Source organism: Ranitomeya imitator, chromosome 5, assembly GCF_032444005.1.
Source record: "Ranitomeya imitator isolate aRanImi1 chromosome 5, aRanImi1.pri, whole genome shotgun sequence".
In the NCBI taxonomy this organism is placed as follows: Eukaryota; Metazoa; Chordata; class Amphibia; order Anura; family Dendrobatidae; genus Ranitomeya; species Ranitomeya imitator.
In genome coordinates, this window is record NC_091286.1 from 709,408,810 (window position 1) to 709,423,244 (window position 14,435).

Here is a 14,435-nt window from a genome sequence, read left to right on the forward strand (position 1 = left end):
TAGAATCCCTATCACCTAATTGATGCAAGGTCTAGAAATATCCTGAGGATGGTGACAGGTTTCAGTGACGATGGAGCCGGATCTCGTGAACCTATATCATTAGATCATCCCGATAATCCCCATGTGTAGGGCAATGTTAAGGTCTGTATTGTGTGCTTCAGCCATACTGTTGTGACTAGTGTTAAATGGCCGATATCCATGTGATAGAAATGCCAGGCTTCCCAGAGGACCCAGATGTCCTACATCATCAGGGGGCGGCCACGTATTAACTACTGTCCATGGATACAGTGCCATAGAATAGAGCGGCTTGCGACAATCTGTACAGGAATACCCGGGTACGGCAATGAGGGTCAGACTGGGCAGGCTGAATCTGTGGGCCACATTCATACACCAAGCTGAATTTACATGATCAATGCAAAAAAAAAATCTTTGTGTAACCATTGAAAACCACAAGCTTTATTAAGCTGACCTGGCTTTGTGGCGATGGCTGTGCTTTCTTCCCCACGACCATAAAATAGGTCTTTGGGGACGATTGATTCATCCACTAATCGAACCAAACTAGTGTACGATGAAACATTCTCACCATGGCCGAGAGATGAACCACCTCATTGACTTGTATGGATTGGTTCTCTCTGATCTCCTCGATCAGCATAAGCACATGAAAACCCCTTGTGTGATTGGGAACGAACCGTGAAACAATGACTGCCAAAAATATAAGAATCAACTTAAACCATAAACCATCAAAAAGTGTCTATAGATGCCACCTGAGCCATATTGTGTAGGGATCCACTGATATCGTAGTGCGGGGATAGCATGAAGATAGCATGAAGAGGCAGATTATAGGGGGCTTGTGAAGAAATAATAAAGGTCATACAAGCACTCAGTGGTGTAATTCTCATGTGACCATGCAGCCAGAGGTGTGAGGCAGTCATGTAGCCTTCACTCCCCTTGATAGCAAGAGGAGATATGTTTTTTTTAGCTAAAGGATTGGAGAAACAACCAAGTTTAGGACTGTATAACCCCCAAATCTGCTGCTCCCCCTGATGGACCAGTGCTGGGGTGAAGCATGGCCTGATCATGGAGTCATGGCCACTACTACTCCACTGCACATACCGCCTGTAATTCTTTATCTTTTCTCTTTTTGTAGATGTCTCCGTTGCAGTCCTGGCACTCCCTGTGACAACCAACGACCTTGATATCTTCTTGCCAACATATCCTCTCTTGAGCCACCCTGCCTCCCCTCACCCGCCTTCCACCGCAGATGGTCTCCCCGAGATGCTCTATCCATTCACCTGTCGCTCGTGTGGGATGGTGTTAAATGAAGGCTGCCCCCAGGATGACAATGACAGTGTAACTGACGGATACTACTGCTCTCGTTGTAATGCCCCTCCACCATCTGCCAGTCCCGACAAAGATTTCTCCTGTGTCCTCTGCTCATTTGTGACTCATTACCCAAACCATTTGTCTCGACACATGAAGACCCACAGCGGGGAGAAGCCTTACAAGTGCCAACTGTGTTCTTATGCCTCTGCCCATTATGACAACTTGAAGAGACACCAAAGGGTGCATACTGGTGAGAAACCATATAAGTGCCAACTCTGTGACTATGCCTGTGGCAACCTTGCCAACCTGAAGCGACATGGACGGATTCATTCGGGTGACAAACCATTTTGCTGTGGTTTGTGTAGTTATAGCTGCAACCAGAGTATGAACCTTAAGCGCCACATGCTGAGACACACGGGGGAAAAACCTTTCCGATGTGCACAGTGCCACTACACTACAGGACACTGGGACAACTACAAGCGGCACCAGAAGACCCATGGTCACACTGACTGCCAGAGTGTCCCCCATGACCCTCTACATGGCAGCATCTTTGGCAAGTGCTCTAACTTACCCACTGCTTCTGAAACTGCAGCATAAATGTCCTGGTTCATTTCGCCACATTATGTCTGTTCCATGCTCATGGCGTGACTATGGTGTATTGCATGGCCGACTCGTGCCTGTCTTGACTAGTGCTTGACATTCCATGTCGTGGATCACAACACTCATCCTCTGCCGTGCTGGAGAGAATCAGTTTAGGTCGATTCCCTGGTAGATGAAAACCAACCTTTTTGTTATTTCATGGTGGAGAACGTCATATCTTTTGTAGGCTGGAGCATATTTCGGTTCTGATGTGGCAGAGACCTGGTGTGCAGCTAGGACTACCCAAACTGGACAGAATGTGGACATTTCTTGTGTTAATACATATTTATTCAGAACATGTGCCTAATAACTTCTTGCCTTTGCGCTGAGGTTGAGTGATGTCCGCGTTGATGGGTGGAACCAGCCTTGGTCTGTCTTGCCTTCCAAGGTCTTTCCCTTAGCTACGAGCTTTCTGTGTGTAGATGGCTTCTTGCACAGTATGGCTTAGGGAATATTTGAGATCTGGTGATGGACATCGTGGACAGGAGCTTAAAGACAGCATCACATGAGTAACAGTCCAGAGCCCCGAGAAGTGTTTCTGCTGTCCAATACTCTTACCACTGTCTGAGTGAAGCTTACGATTCTGTTCCACATAAAGTCCAAAATAGCTGACTTTGACCATTGTGGTCAACAAGCTTTTGTGAATAATACGCAATAATCCATAAAGACCGCAGCCTATTGTCTGCCAAAATGGTGAACTGTCAATTATAGAGTGTTAGATGCAGTTATCAAAACTATAGAGGTGTGGTATGACCACTTAACCCAAGCGCACTTTATATTTGGTTTTAGTCTGGCCTGATGGATCACAGAGAGCTCAGTGAAGGTCCATGTACTGGCCCATCGGAGGCTGATGTACATGGTTATGTTTGGTGCAGTGGCAGGAAAAGTAATCATTGCTCTTTGTCTATATTCTTACATCCAGTACACGATCAGTCATCTGTCAGGCTATAGGGCTTGGCAAGGAGAAAAGCCACGCCAAACCCGGTCATGCCAAACCTGGCTAAGCCATTAAGTTTATACAGAGGATTCATTGCTCGGGGGCATGTCTGCTATGGATGGCCAGGTTTGGGGGAGTTTTGCTTCTCGCCTGGCTCTGTATTCTGACCATGAGTAACTTGGAGAAGGTTGAGATAATTTGCCTTCTGTAAGTGGCAGGCCTATCGTAGGATGATCACCACACAATCCCAGGATTTGAGAATATTCCATGTGATATTGCTCAGTTCAGATTAGTTCTCCTGATTGATGCCAAGTAGTGGTGGGAATTTGGATTACAGCATCAATAACTGGTCAGTCCTTGAAGACATTTGGAAAGTAACTACATCCATCTGCTACGATATTACTACACAGTAACGACCAATGTTAAAGTGCCCCTGTGATCAGTGACTACAGGCAGTGTCAGGTCGACGCCGTTATACTGATTAGGCCGGGATCACACATGCGAGAAACACGTCCGTGTCTTGCATGTGAAATCCAAGCTCTGGCGCCTGCACTCCAGAGCGGAGCGTGTGGCCGCATAGCAACACATGGAGCCGCACGCTCCGCTCCCAAGTGCCGGCGCCAGAGCTTGGATTTCACATGCGAGACACGGACGTGTTTCTCGCAAGTGTGATCCTGGCCGGCCTTACAGTGATACCTGGTGATGGAATCTGTCTTGTGGTTATGTGGAACTTGTGCCTGTAATTTTCAGTTAATGATATGCTTGTGCTCCAGGGTGGCCTGTGGGCGTTGCTTTCTGTCTTGCTCTGCTTAGGTATTCATGGGTATGACTTCTGACACAAAAGGATTATTTAGTCTAGAAAAAAGACGACTGAGGGGCGATCTAATAACCATGTATAAGTATATAAGGGGACAATACAAATATCTCGCTGAGGATCTGTTTATACCAAGGAAGGTGACGGGTACAAGGGGGCATTCTCTGCGTCTGGAGGAGAGAAGGTTTTTCCACCAACATAGAAGAGGATTCTTTACTGTTAGGGCAGTGAGAATCTGGAATTGCTTGCCTGAGGAGGTGGTGATGGCGAACTCAGTCGAGGGGTTCAAGAGAGGCCTGGATGTCTTCCTGGAGCAGAACAATATTGTATCATACAATTATTAGGTTCTGTAGAAGGACGTAGATCTGGGTATTTATTATGATGGAATATAGGCTGAACTGGATGGACAAATGTCTTTTTTCGGCCTTACTAACTATGTTACTGATCCCTCACTGACCCGCTGCCTATTGTACATAATGATTTTTTTTTTTTAAAAAACCTCCAGGCCGGCGCCACTGCAGCGTGATCGCATCTATAATGTGTATTTAATAACTTTTTGGATGGTACACATTAATTTAAAAAAAAAAAAAGAAAAGTCTGAAACTTCTACCAGAGCGCCGGCATCTTAGAGGAGGCATTTTTTTTCCTCAAGCAAGATGGTGCTGCCTACGCAGTAGCAGCTATCGGATTGCAGATTTCATCACCAGGTATCAGTGTAATCCGTATAACAGCGCCGACCTGAAGGAGTCTGTAGTCACTGAGCACAATCCTCCTGACAGGGGCACTTTACTAAGATCTCCACGGTCCCCTGCCGCTCCCGGCACAGATGCCCGTGGTCCCCACCGCTCCCAGTACAGATCCCTGCTGTCCCCATGGCTCTCAGTACTGATCAGCGCGGTCCCCACTGCTGACTATATCCCATTTAGAGAACGTACCATTTATGACGACTGTTTCCTGTCATTTAGCCAATTCCTTACCTATCTGCATATACGTCAAGTTTTTTTTATGCTGAAAACCCCCCCTCTGCTTATACTCAAGTGAGGGTCCCAGAAGATGGAAGAGGAGCGGCAGCGACAGAGCAGCGGGTCACAGGAGGCAGGAGTTGGCTGCTACTGAAGAAAAATGAATATTCACTGCGCTGGCAGTGAATATTCATTTCTCTGTAATAGTGGGCACAGTAGCAGGCTTCCTGCAGCGACCGGGAGATTACATGTGCCCACAACTTAAGGGAATGAATATTCACTGCTCTTCACTCCCATGGGTGTGAAGTGCATTGAATATTCATTCCCTTAAGTAGCGGGCACACGTGATCGCCTGGCCGCTGGCACCAGAACAAGATACTGCGATGGATCGCAGGGACGGTTAGTAGAATGGTTTATTTTTCTTTTTAACATTTTTCTGATGGGGGCTATGCCTACCAGGCTGGGGATGAAGGGGGCCATGCCTACCAGGCTTATACTTGAGTCAATAAGTTCACCCATTTTTTTTTTCACGGATTGAGTACATAAGGTAGTTTCCCTCAGTGCCAGCTTCTGGAGCTTCAGTATAAGGCAGTAATGTGGAACTGTATCAAATGCCTTTGCAAAGTCCAGATAAATGCCATCAGCTGCCCAACCAACATCCAGATTTACACTCACCTCCTCATAGAAACCCAGCCTGTTGTCAGACACAACTTATCCTTCACGAATCCGTGCTGGTTGTCAGTAATTATATTATCCTCTGTAATATATCTCTGCTGTCATCTCATCATGCCCTCATATATGTCGCACTACTGATACCAGACGGTAGTTGCCTGGATCCACCTTCTTACCTTATATATCGGTACAACATCAGCCTCCACCAATCCGGGGGCACCGACTCACCGCTGTATCTCATATTCTGTTACAAGAGTCTAAGAATATGAGATACAGCGGTCTGTCAATTACTGAGCTCAGCTCCCTCAGTATCTGTGGATGAATGCCATCTGGGCCGGGGGATTTGTCAATATTTAGTGTAAACCAAATGAGCAAATCTCCTGCAGTAAGGTAATAGTACATGTAATTAACATGGGGAAATTAGTAGACACTATTTTGATAAAAAAAAAAAAGTGTAAAAGCCACACAAAGTGATAAGGTGTCATTACAAGAGTCCCATCTCTACAGTGTCACCTCTTATGTGCCAGCAGGCCTCAATACTCCGGGCAGAGCAGCCCCAGAGCTGACGGTTAAACACTTGTCAGCGGAAAGCTATATAAAGACACAGCCCAAAAAAGGGGGCGCCGTACTCCTGCATGTAGGAAACCTGATTTAGTGTTTTGTACATCCAGGGCCGTGCCGCGCCTTTTTGGGCCGTGCCTTTAGTCTGTATAGATTTCAATGGTCAGATGTGTATAAACAGTCCGGCATCTCCAGATGAGCTAAATCCTGCTACTTTTCTCTCACCCGGCCTTTCAGGACTCCAAAGAGAAAAGACTTGGTTAGGCTATGTGCACACGGTGCGGATCTGGCTGTGGATCTGCAGCAGATTTGACGCTGCGGATTCTCAGCAGTTTTCCATCCGGTTTACAGTACCATGTGAACCTATGAAAAACCAAATCCGCTGTGCCCACGGTGCAGAAAATACTGCACGGAAACGCTGCGTTGTATTTTCCGCAGCATGTCAATTCTTTGTGCGGATTCCACAGCGGTTTACACCTGCTCCTCAATAGGAATCCACAGGTGTAAAACCGCAGGTGAAATCCGTACAAAACACACAATCAGCCTGTTCTAGAACTTCAGCTCTCAGCAACAGAATTCTAGAGGCCCGTTTAAACGCAGAGCGGTCCAAACTAAGACGTTCAGACAAAGAAAAGAAAACAGAAGCAGAGGCGAAGAAAGCAGAAGCCAGGAAGGCAGAAGCAGAAGTCAAGAAGCAGAGGGTCGAGCAAAGATTCTTCAAACAGAAATGGAGGAAGAAATCGCGTTAGCTGAAGTAAAAATACTCGAGCAAGCATTGAAGCAAAACCTCGACCCTATTTGCCTACCACCACAGGAAGAAGACGACCCAGCTGTTCGTACCAGAGACTACGTGCAGAAAAAGATACCTGCAGCGCACACCTTCTCCAGCGACGTTCAACCCAACATTGCAGAAACGTCCAAGTCAGCCCAACCTATGGTGCCAGTATTGCCCACAGCCCCTACAGAGACCCAAGACCAACGCCGTGATGCACCCCCTCTGGAGCAGTCATCACCGCAAGACGACCGCAAGGCACACTCCAGCCCGCCTCCACAGTTCAAGCAGCAGTTATCAGGATCTCCAGAGGTTAAACCACAGCTCAACCCTGCAGCAACATTATTCTACCCGGGAACAATTCACCCTTCCACGTCACACATCTTATACGCCTGAGGGGCACCACAAGCTACTACGGTAAAAAGGAGTGTAGGATCAGACATGTCCAAGTTTGCCAGGTTCATGGTGAGCAGGGAGCTAATCATGGAAGTGCATTTGAACAGCAAGGTTGTTTGCTGTTGAGGGGAACTAGGAAAAAAAAAAAAAAAATCTCTATAAATCTTCAGCAGAGCGAGTGTGAGCGAGCTGAGTGTGACCAGAGCGTAAGTGTGGACGGCGGTAAGTGTGACTTGTGATTCAGTGAAGAGGTATTTGGAAAGCCTTTAACAAATACCTGTGTGAATTGGTGTGAGTTGCTGAATTGGGGGTAGCTATATTCATAAGGGTTAACTTAGGGTGGGGGCTCATAGTTAAGGGTTTATAAGGGGCAGCTGTTTGGGGCTCAAGTCCTTTTTGGAAGTGCATTTGAACAGCAAGGTTGTTTGCTGTTGAGGGGAACTAGGAAAAAAAAAAAAAAAAAAATCTCTATAAATCTTCAGCAGAGCGAGTGTGAGCGAGCTGAGTGTGGCCTGAGTGTAAGTGTGGACGGCGGTAAGTGTGACTTGTGATTCAGTGACTTTGGAGTCAGGGAGTTTTCAGGGGAGGAATTACTGAATTGCTGTCTGATTTTTATTAATACTTTGTATTTATTTATTTTTTTTATTGAACTGTTCTGTCTGGTGCAATCCCCATTAGGAAATGTGCTCCACGATTGTTAATGCCATCCAGTGCACATCTTGCCACATGTATGCAGTCCTTGAGCAGCCGATCGAGGGTGCATACTGCTGTGCGAGATGTGAGCACGTTGTGCATTTGGAAACCCAGATTCTGACTCTAAATGTGCAGCTGGCAACACTGAGATCCATAGACAATATGGAGAGGAGTCTTCTGCTCACGGAGCAGACGCTCAATGGGACAGATGAGGGGGGGGATGGTGGGATGGAGCTGCAGGACAATGAAGTAGCAAGCTGGGTGACAGTTAGGAAGCGGGGTAGAGGGAAGAGTGCCAGGGAGGCTAGTCCTGATCTGGAACACCCCAATAAGTTTGCTAAGTTGGCAGATGAGGGGGGTGCCAGTACAGGGGTAGCACTGCTGCAGCCAGGCATGTCCTCTGAAAGCCGGAGGAGTGACTGCTCCAGTAAGGAGGGAAATAGGAGAGCAGGGCAGGCCAGACAGGTGCTGGTAGTGGGCGACTCAATTATTAGGGGAACAGATAGGGCAATCTGTCACAAAGACAGGGATCGTCGAACGGTGTGCTGCCTACCTGGCGCTCGAGTGCGACACATCGCTGATCGGGTGGACAGATTATTGGGAGGGGCTGGTGAGGACCCAGCGGTCATGGTGCACATTGGCACTAATGACAAAGTTAGAGGTAGGTGGAAGGTCCTTAAAGATGATTTCAGGGAATTAGGCTGCAAGCTGAAAGCAAGGACCTCCAACGTGGTATTTTCCGAAATACTGCCGGTACCACGTGCCACGCCAGAGAGGCAACGGGAGATTAGGGAGGTTAATAAGTGGCTCAAGAATTGGTGTAGGAAAGAGGGGTTTGGGTTCCTGCAGAACTGGGCCGACTTCTCAGTTGGCTACAGGCTCTACGCTAGGGACGGGCTGCACCTCAATGGGGAGGGTGCAGCTGTGCTGGGGGAGAGAATGGCTAGAAGGTTGGAGGAGTGTTTAAACTAGGAATTGGGGGGGAGGGTATTCATTTTATAGGAGGGGAAGATAGTGCAGACAGAGTCCTGGGCACAAATAAGGAAGTTGGGGGTGGCGGTGGCATGGGGGGTGGGGTCAGAACAGTTAATAATTTAAGAAATAGAAGTACAGAGAGGAACATAAAGTGCATGTATACTAATGCCAGAAGCCTCGCCAACAAAATGGACGAATTAGAACTAATGTTGCTGGAGCATAATTATGACATGGTGGGGATATCTGAAACGTGGCTGGATGAGAGCCATGACTGGGCTGTTAACTTGCAGGGCTATAGCCTGTTCAGAAATGACCGTACAGATAAGCGAGGGGGAGGGGTGTGTCTATATGTAAAATCATCCTTAAAACCCATCCTGCGCGATAATATAGGTGAATTTAATGAAAATGTAGAATCCCTGTGGGTGGAGATAAGGGGAGGGGGAAAAAATAATAAATTACTGATAGGGGTTTGTTATAAATCTCCAAAAATAATGGAAGCAATGGAGAATATCCTCGTAAAGCAAATAGATGAAGCTGCGACTCAAGGAGAAGTCATTATTATGGGGGACTTCAACTACCCTGAAATAGATTGGGGAACAGAAACCTGCAGTTCCAGCAAAGGTAATCGGTTTTTGACAATTATGAGAGACAATTACCTTTCACAACTGGTTCAGGACCCAACAAGAAGGGGGGCACTGCTAGACCTAATATTAACCAACAGGCCAGACCGCATATCAAATATAAGGGTTGGGGGTTACTTGGGAAATAGCGATCACAAAATAATAAGTTTTCATGTATCCTTTAAAAAGATGTGTAGTAGAGGGGTTACAAGGACACTAAACTTCAGGAGGGCAAATTTCCAACGGATGAGAGAGGATCTTGGTGCAATTAACTGGGACGATATCCTGAGACACAAACATACACAGAGAAAATGGGATACGTTTATTAGCATCCTGGATAGGACCTGTGCACAGTATATACCGTATGGGAATAAACATATTAGAAATAGGAGGAAACCAATATGGCTAAATAGAGCTGTAAGGGGCGCAATAAGGGACAAAAAGAAAGCATTTAGAGAATTAAAGGAAGTAGGTAGTGAGGAGGCATTAAATAAATACAGAAAATTAAATAAATTCTGTAAAAAGCAAATCAAGGCAGCAAAGATTGAGACAGAGAGACTCATTGCCAGAGAGAGTAAAAATAATCCTAAAATATTCTTTAACTACATAAATAGTAAGAAACTAAAAAATGATAGTGTTGGCCCCCTTAAAAATAGTCTGGGTGAGATGGTGGATGAGGATGAGGAAAAAGCCAATATGCTAAATGACTTTTTTTCATCAGTATTTACACAAGAAAATCCCATGGCAGACAAAATGTCTAGTGATAAAAATTCCCAATTAAATGTCACCTGCTTAACCCAGCAGGAAGTGCGGCGGCGTCTAAAAATCACTAAAATTGACAAATCTCCGGGCCCGGATGGGATACACCCTCGAGTACTGCAGGAATTAAGTACAGTCATTGATAGACCATTATTTTTAATCTTTAAAGACTCCATAATAACAGGGTCTGTGCCACAGGACTGGCGTATAGCAAATGTGGTGCCAATATTCAAAAAGGGAACAAAAACTGAACTCGGAAACTATAGGCCAGTAAGCTTAACCTCTACTGTGGGTAAAATCCTGGAGGGCATTCTAAGGGACGCTATACTGGAGTATCTGAAGAGGAATAACCTCATGACCCAGTATCAGCACGGGTTTACTAGGGACCGTTCATGTCAGACTAATTTGATCAGTTTCTATGAAGAGGTAAGTTCCGGATTGGACCAAGGGAACCCAGTGGATGTAGTGTTTATGGACTTTTCAAAAGCTTTTGATACGGTGCCACACAAAAGGTTGATACATAAAATGAGAATAATGGGGATAGGGGAAAATATGTGCAAGTGGGTTGAGAGCTGGCTCAGGGATAGGAAACAAAGGGTGGTTATTAATGGAGCACACTCGGACTGGGTAGCGGTTAGCAGTGGGGTACCACAGGGGTCAGTATTGGGCCCTCTTCTTTTTAACATATTTATTAATGACCTTGTAGGGGGCATTCAGAGTAGAATTTCAATATTTGCAGATGACACTAAACTCTGCAGGGTAATCAATACAGAGGAGGACAATTTTATATTACAGGATGATTTATGTAAACTAGAAGCTTGGGCTGATAAATGGCAAATGAGCTTTAATGGGGATAAATGTAAGGTCATGCACTTGGGTAGAAGTAATAAGATGTATAATTATGTGCTTAATTCTAAAACTCTGGGCAAAACCGTCAATGAAAAAGACCTGGGTGTATGGGTGGATGACAAACTTAAATTCAGTGGCCAGTGTCAGGCAGCTGCTACAAAGGCAAATAAAATAATGGGATGCATTAAAAGAGGCATAGATGCTCATGAGGAGAATATAATTTTACCTCTATACAAGTCACTAGTTCGACCACACTTAGAATACTGTGCACAGTTCTGGTCTCCGGTGTATAAGAAAGACATAGCTGAACTGGAGCGGGTGCAGAGAAGAGCGACCAAGGTTATTAGAGGACTGGGGGGTCTGCAATACCAAGATAGGTTATTACACTTGGGGCTATTTAGTTTGGAAAAACGAAGACTAAGGGGTGATCTCATTTTAATGTATAAATATATGAGGGGACAGTACAAAGACCTTTCTGATGATCTTTTTAATCATAGACCTGAAACAGGGACAAGGGGGCATCCTCTGCGGTTGGAGGAAAAAAGGTTTAAGCATAATAACAGACACGGATTCTTTACTGTAAGAGCAGTGAGACTATGGAACTCTCTGCCGTGTGATGTTGTAATGAGTGATTCATTACTTAAATTTAAGAGGGGACTGGATACCTTTCTGGAAAAGTATGATGTTACAGGGTATATACACTAGATTCCTTGATAGGGCGTTGATCCAGGGAACTAGTCTGATTGCCGTATGTGGAGTCGGGAAGGAATTTTTTTCCCCAATGTGGAGCTTACTCTTTGCACATGGGGTTTTTTTGCCTTCCTCTGGATCAACATGTTAGGGCATGTTAGGTTAGGCTATGGGTTGAACTAGATGGACATATAGTCTTCCTTCAACCTTAATAACTATGAAATCAGCACTAGCCTCTCAAAATTCGACGGCCGTGCAGAGAACTACAGAGCATGGAAAGCAACCTTCAAGGCCGCCATTGCTGATCTCAACCTAACCGCGGAGCAGGAGCTCGACCTCATGGTAAAATGGTTGGGTCCTGAATCCACAAACCGTATCAAGAGTCTTAGGACCGTCTATGTGGGGCAAGCTGAAGCAGGTCTCGCTGCGGCCTGGCAGAGACTCGAAAGATCCTACGGCAGCGCTGAAGCCATAGAAAAGTCCCTATTCAAGAGACTGCAGAACGTTCCAAGGATCAACCTTAAGGAAGCCCACAAGCTTCTGGACTTAAGTGACCTGCTTATGGAGCTGGAGCTTGCTAAAAGAGACCCTCATCTGTCTGGACTGTGCTACCTGGACACTGCCAATGGGGTGAACCCAATCGTCTCAAAGCTGCCACACAGTCTGCAAGAGAAGTGGGCAGTGTGCGTCTCTAGGTATAAAAGGTCACATGACATCACCTTTCCTCCATTCAGTTCTGCAAGTTCATTGACGAACAAGCCCAAATGAGGAATGACCCTAGCCTTCACTTCCTGGAGTCTAACACTGCAGCTCCAGCAACACCTTCATCAAGGTATGAAAGCATCACACAGACGCAAGGACTCGAGGAACAGTGTAAGCGTCAGAAAGACTAACCTGCCATCACCTGCAGTACCTGCCGATAAGCAGAACACTATTCCGTTGAGGGATAAGTCTTTCAATCCTGAGTGTCCCATTCACAAAAGACCACACTCACTAAACAAATGTAGATGCTTCAGATCCAAAACCATGCAGGAGCGCAAGAAAATCCTCAGCGAACTTGGGGTATGTTTCAAGTGCTGCGCTTCATCAGAACACATGGCCAAGGACTGTAAATCTGCCATTAAGTGTGAAGAGTGTCATAGCGACAGACACCCATCAGCCTTGCACCCAGCCTCAGCCACCAGTGATCCAGCAGTCGCAGTTACCTCTAGTCCCGTTACAAGCCATGGCGGGGAGCCACAGAATCACGCCAAGTCCACCACAGCTGTGTCCTGCTCATGCTCAGGTATGTGGGGAGAATCAAAGTGCTAAATGCTGTGCCAGGATATGCCTAATCAGAGTCTATCCAGAAGGGCAACCAGAGAAGGCAGTAAAAATGTATGCCATCATTGACGACCAGAGCAATCGATCCCTAGCTGGTCCTAAGTTCTTTGAAGCCTTTAGAATCAAGGGACCAGCAATGCCCTGCACTCTGAATACTTGCTCGGGGCGCATAGAGACTAGCGGCAGAAGAGCACAAGGTTTCATTGCTTCTCCTGTCAATGGAGACATAGAAATACCCATACCTATGCTAATTGAATGTGATCAAATACCAGACCAAAGGGATGAGATCCCTACCCCGGAAGCTGCTTTCCACCAACCACACTTAATGCACCTAGCCAGCGTTATTCCACCTTTGGACACAGATGCTGAAATCCTACTTCTGCTCGGCAGAGACAATTTGAGGATACATAAGGTCCGCCAACAGTGTAATAGTCCTGACTATGCCCCCTACGCCCAGAGACTTGACTTGAGGTGGGTAGTCATAGGAAATGTATGCTTGGACCGAACAGGAGTCCATTCCTCTAAAACCTACGTATGCCGGGACGGGCCACTACTTTCTGCAAACCATGTCCTCATTACTATGAGGTGAAGGAAAAGCCTCCAGATCCTGTACAGCTGCCTGATGTTATCCCTTCTCCCTATGCAGACAACTTGGGAAGATCGGTGTTTCGTACCACTATGGATGACAACAAAGTAGCCCAGTCTATGGAAGACAAGGAATTTGTCAGGATAATGGACAATGAGTTCCTTAAGGATGAGACTAATCACTGGGTTTTTCCCTTACCATTCCGAGCTACCAGGGTAAGGCTCCCGAACAATCATGAACAAGCCTTGTCCAGATTCAACTCTCTCCAGCGCACACTAAGCAATAAACAGGAGATGAAAGGATACATCGTCACATTTATGGGCAAAATATTCCATAACAACCATGCGGAGCCAGCACCTCCCTTAAAGGAAAACGAGGAGTGCTGGTACCTACTCTCATTTAGAGTATATCACCCGAAGAAACCTAACCAAATTAGAGTTGTCTTTGATTCAAGCACCAAACATCAAGGTGTATCTCTCAATGATGTCCTCCTCACAGATCCTAATCTGACAAACAACCTAGTAGGAGTGTTGATGAGGTTCAGAAAAGAGCCCATTGCCATCACTGCCGACATTGAACAGATGTTTCATAGAGAGGACCACAGGAATTTCCTCAGGTTCCTGTGGTACAAGGACAGTGACCCCAGCAAGGAGATGGTGGAGTATCGCATGCGGGTGCACGTATTCGGGAACAGCCCTTCACCCGCAGTGGCAACATATGGCCTGTGGAGAACCGCACTAGGAGGAGAGTCCGAGTATGGAACAGACGCCAGATACTTTGTAGAGAAAGACTTCTACGTAGACGATGGACTAAAATCTCTACCCACAGAAGAAGCGGCAATTGACCTACTTAAAAGGACCCAAC

At 46.1% G+C, this 14,435-nt stretch overlaps 1 protein-coding gene across 2 annotated transcripts in view; it reads left to right on the top strand.

Moving 5' to 3' along the window:
* Positions 1–2,258, top strand: part of ZNF513 (zinc finger protein 513) — a 126,071-nt gene extending 123,813 nt beyond the window's left edge. For both annotated transcript variants that reach the window (XM_069728626.1, XM_069728625.1), the window contains exon 4: positions 1,148–2,258. In XM_069728626.1, the coding sequence (XP_069584727.1) occupies positions 1,148–1,920 (773 nt within the window). In that variant the 3' untranslated portion in view covers positions 1,921–2,258. The remainder of the gene's footprint in view (positions 1–1,147) is intronic.
* The last annotated feature ends 12,177 nt before the right edge of the window (positions 2,259–14,435 follow it).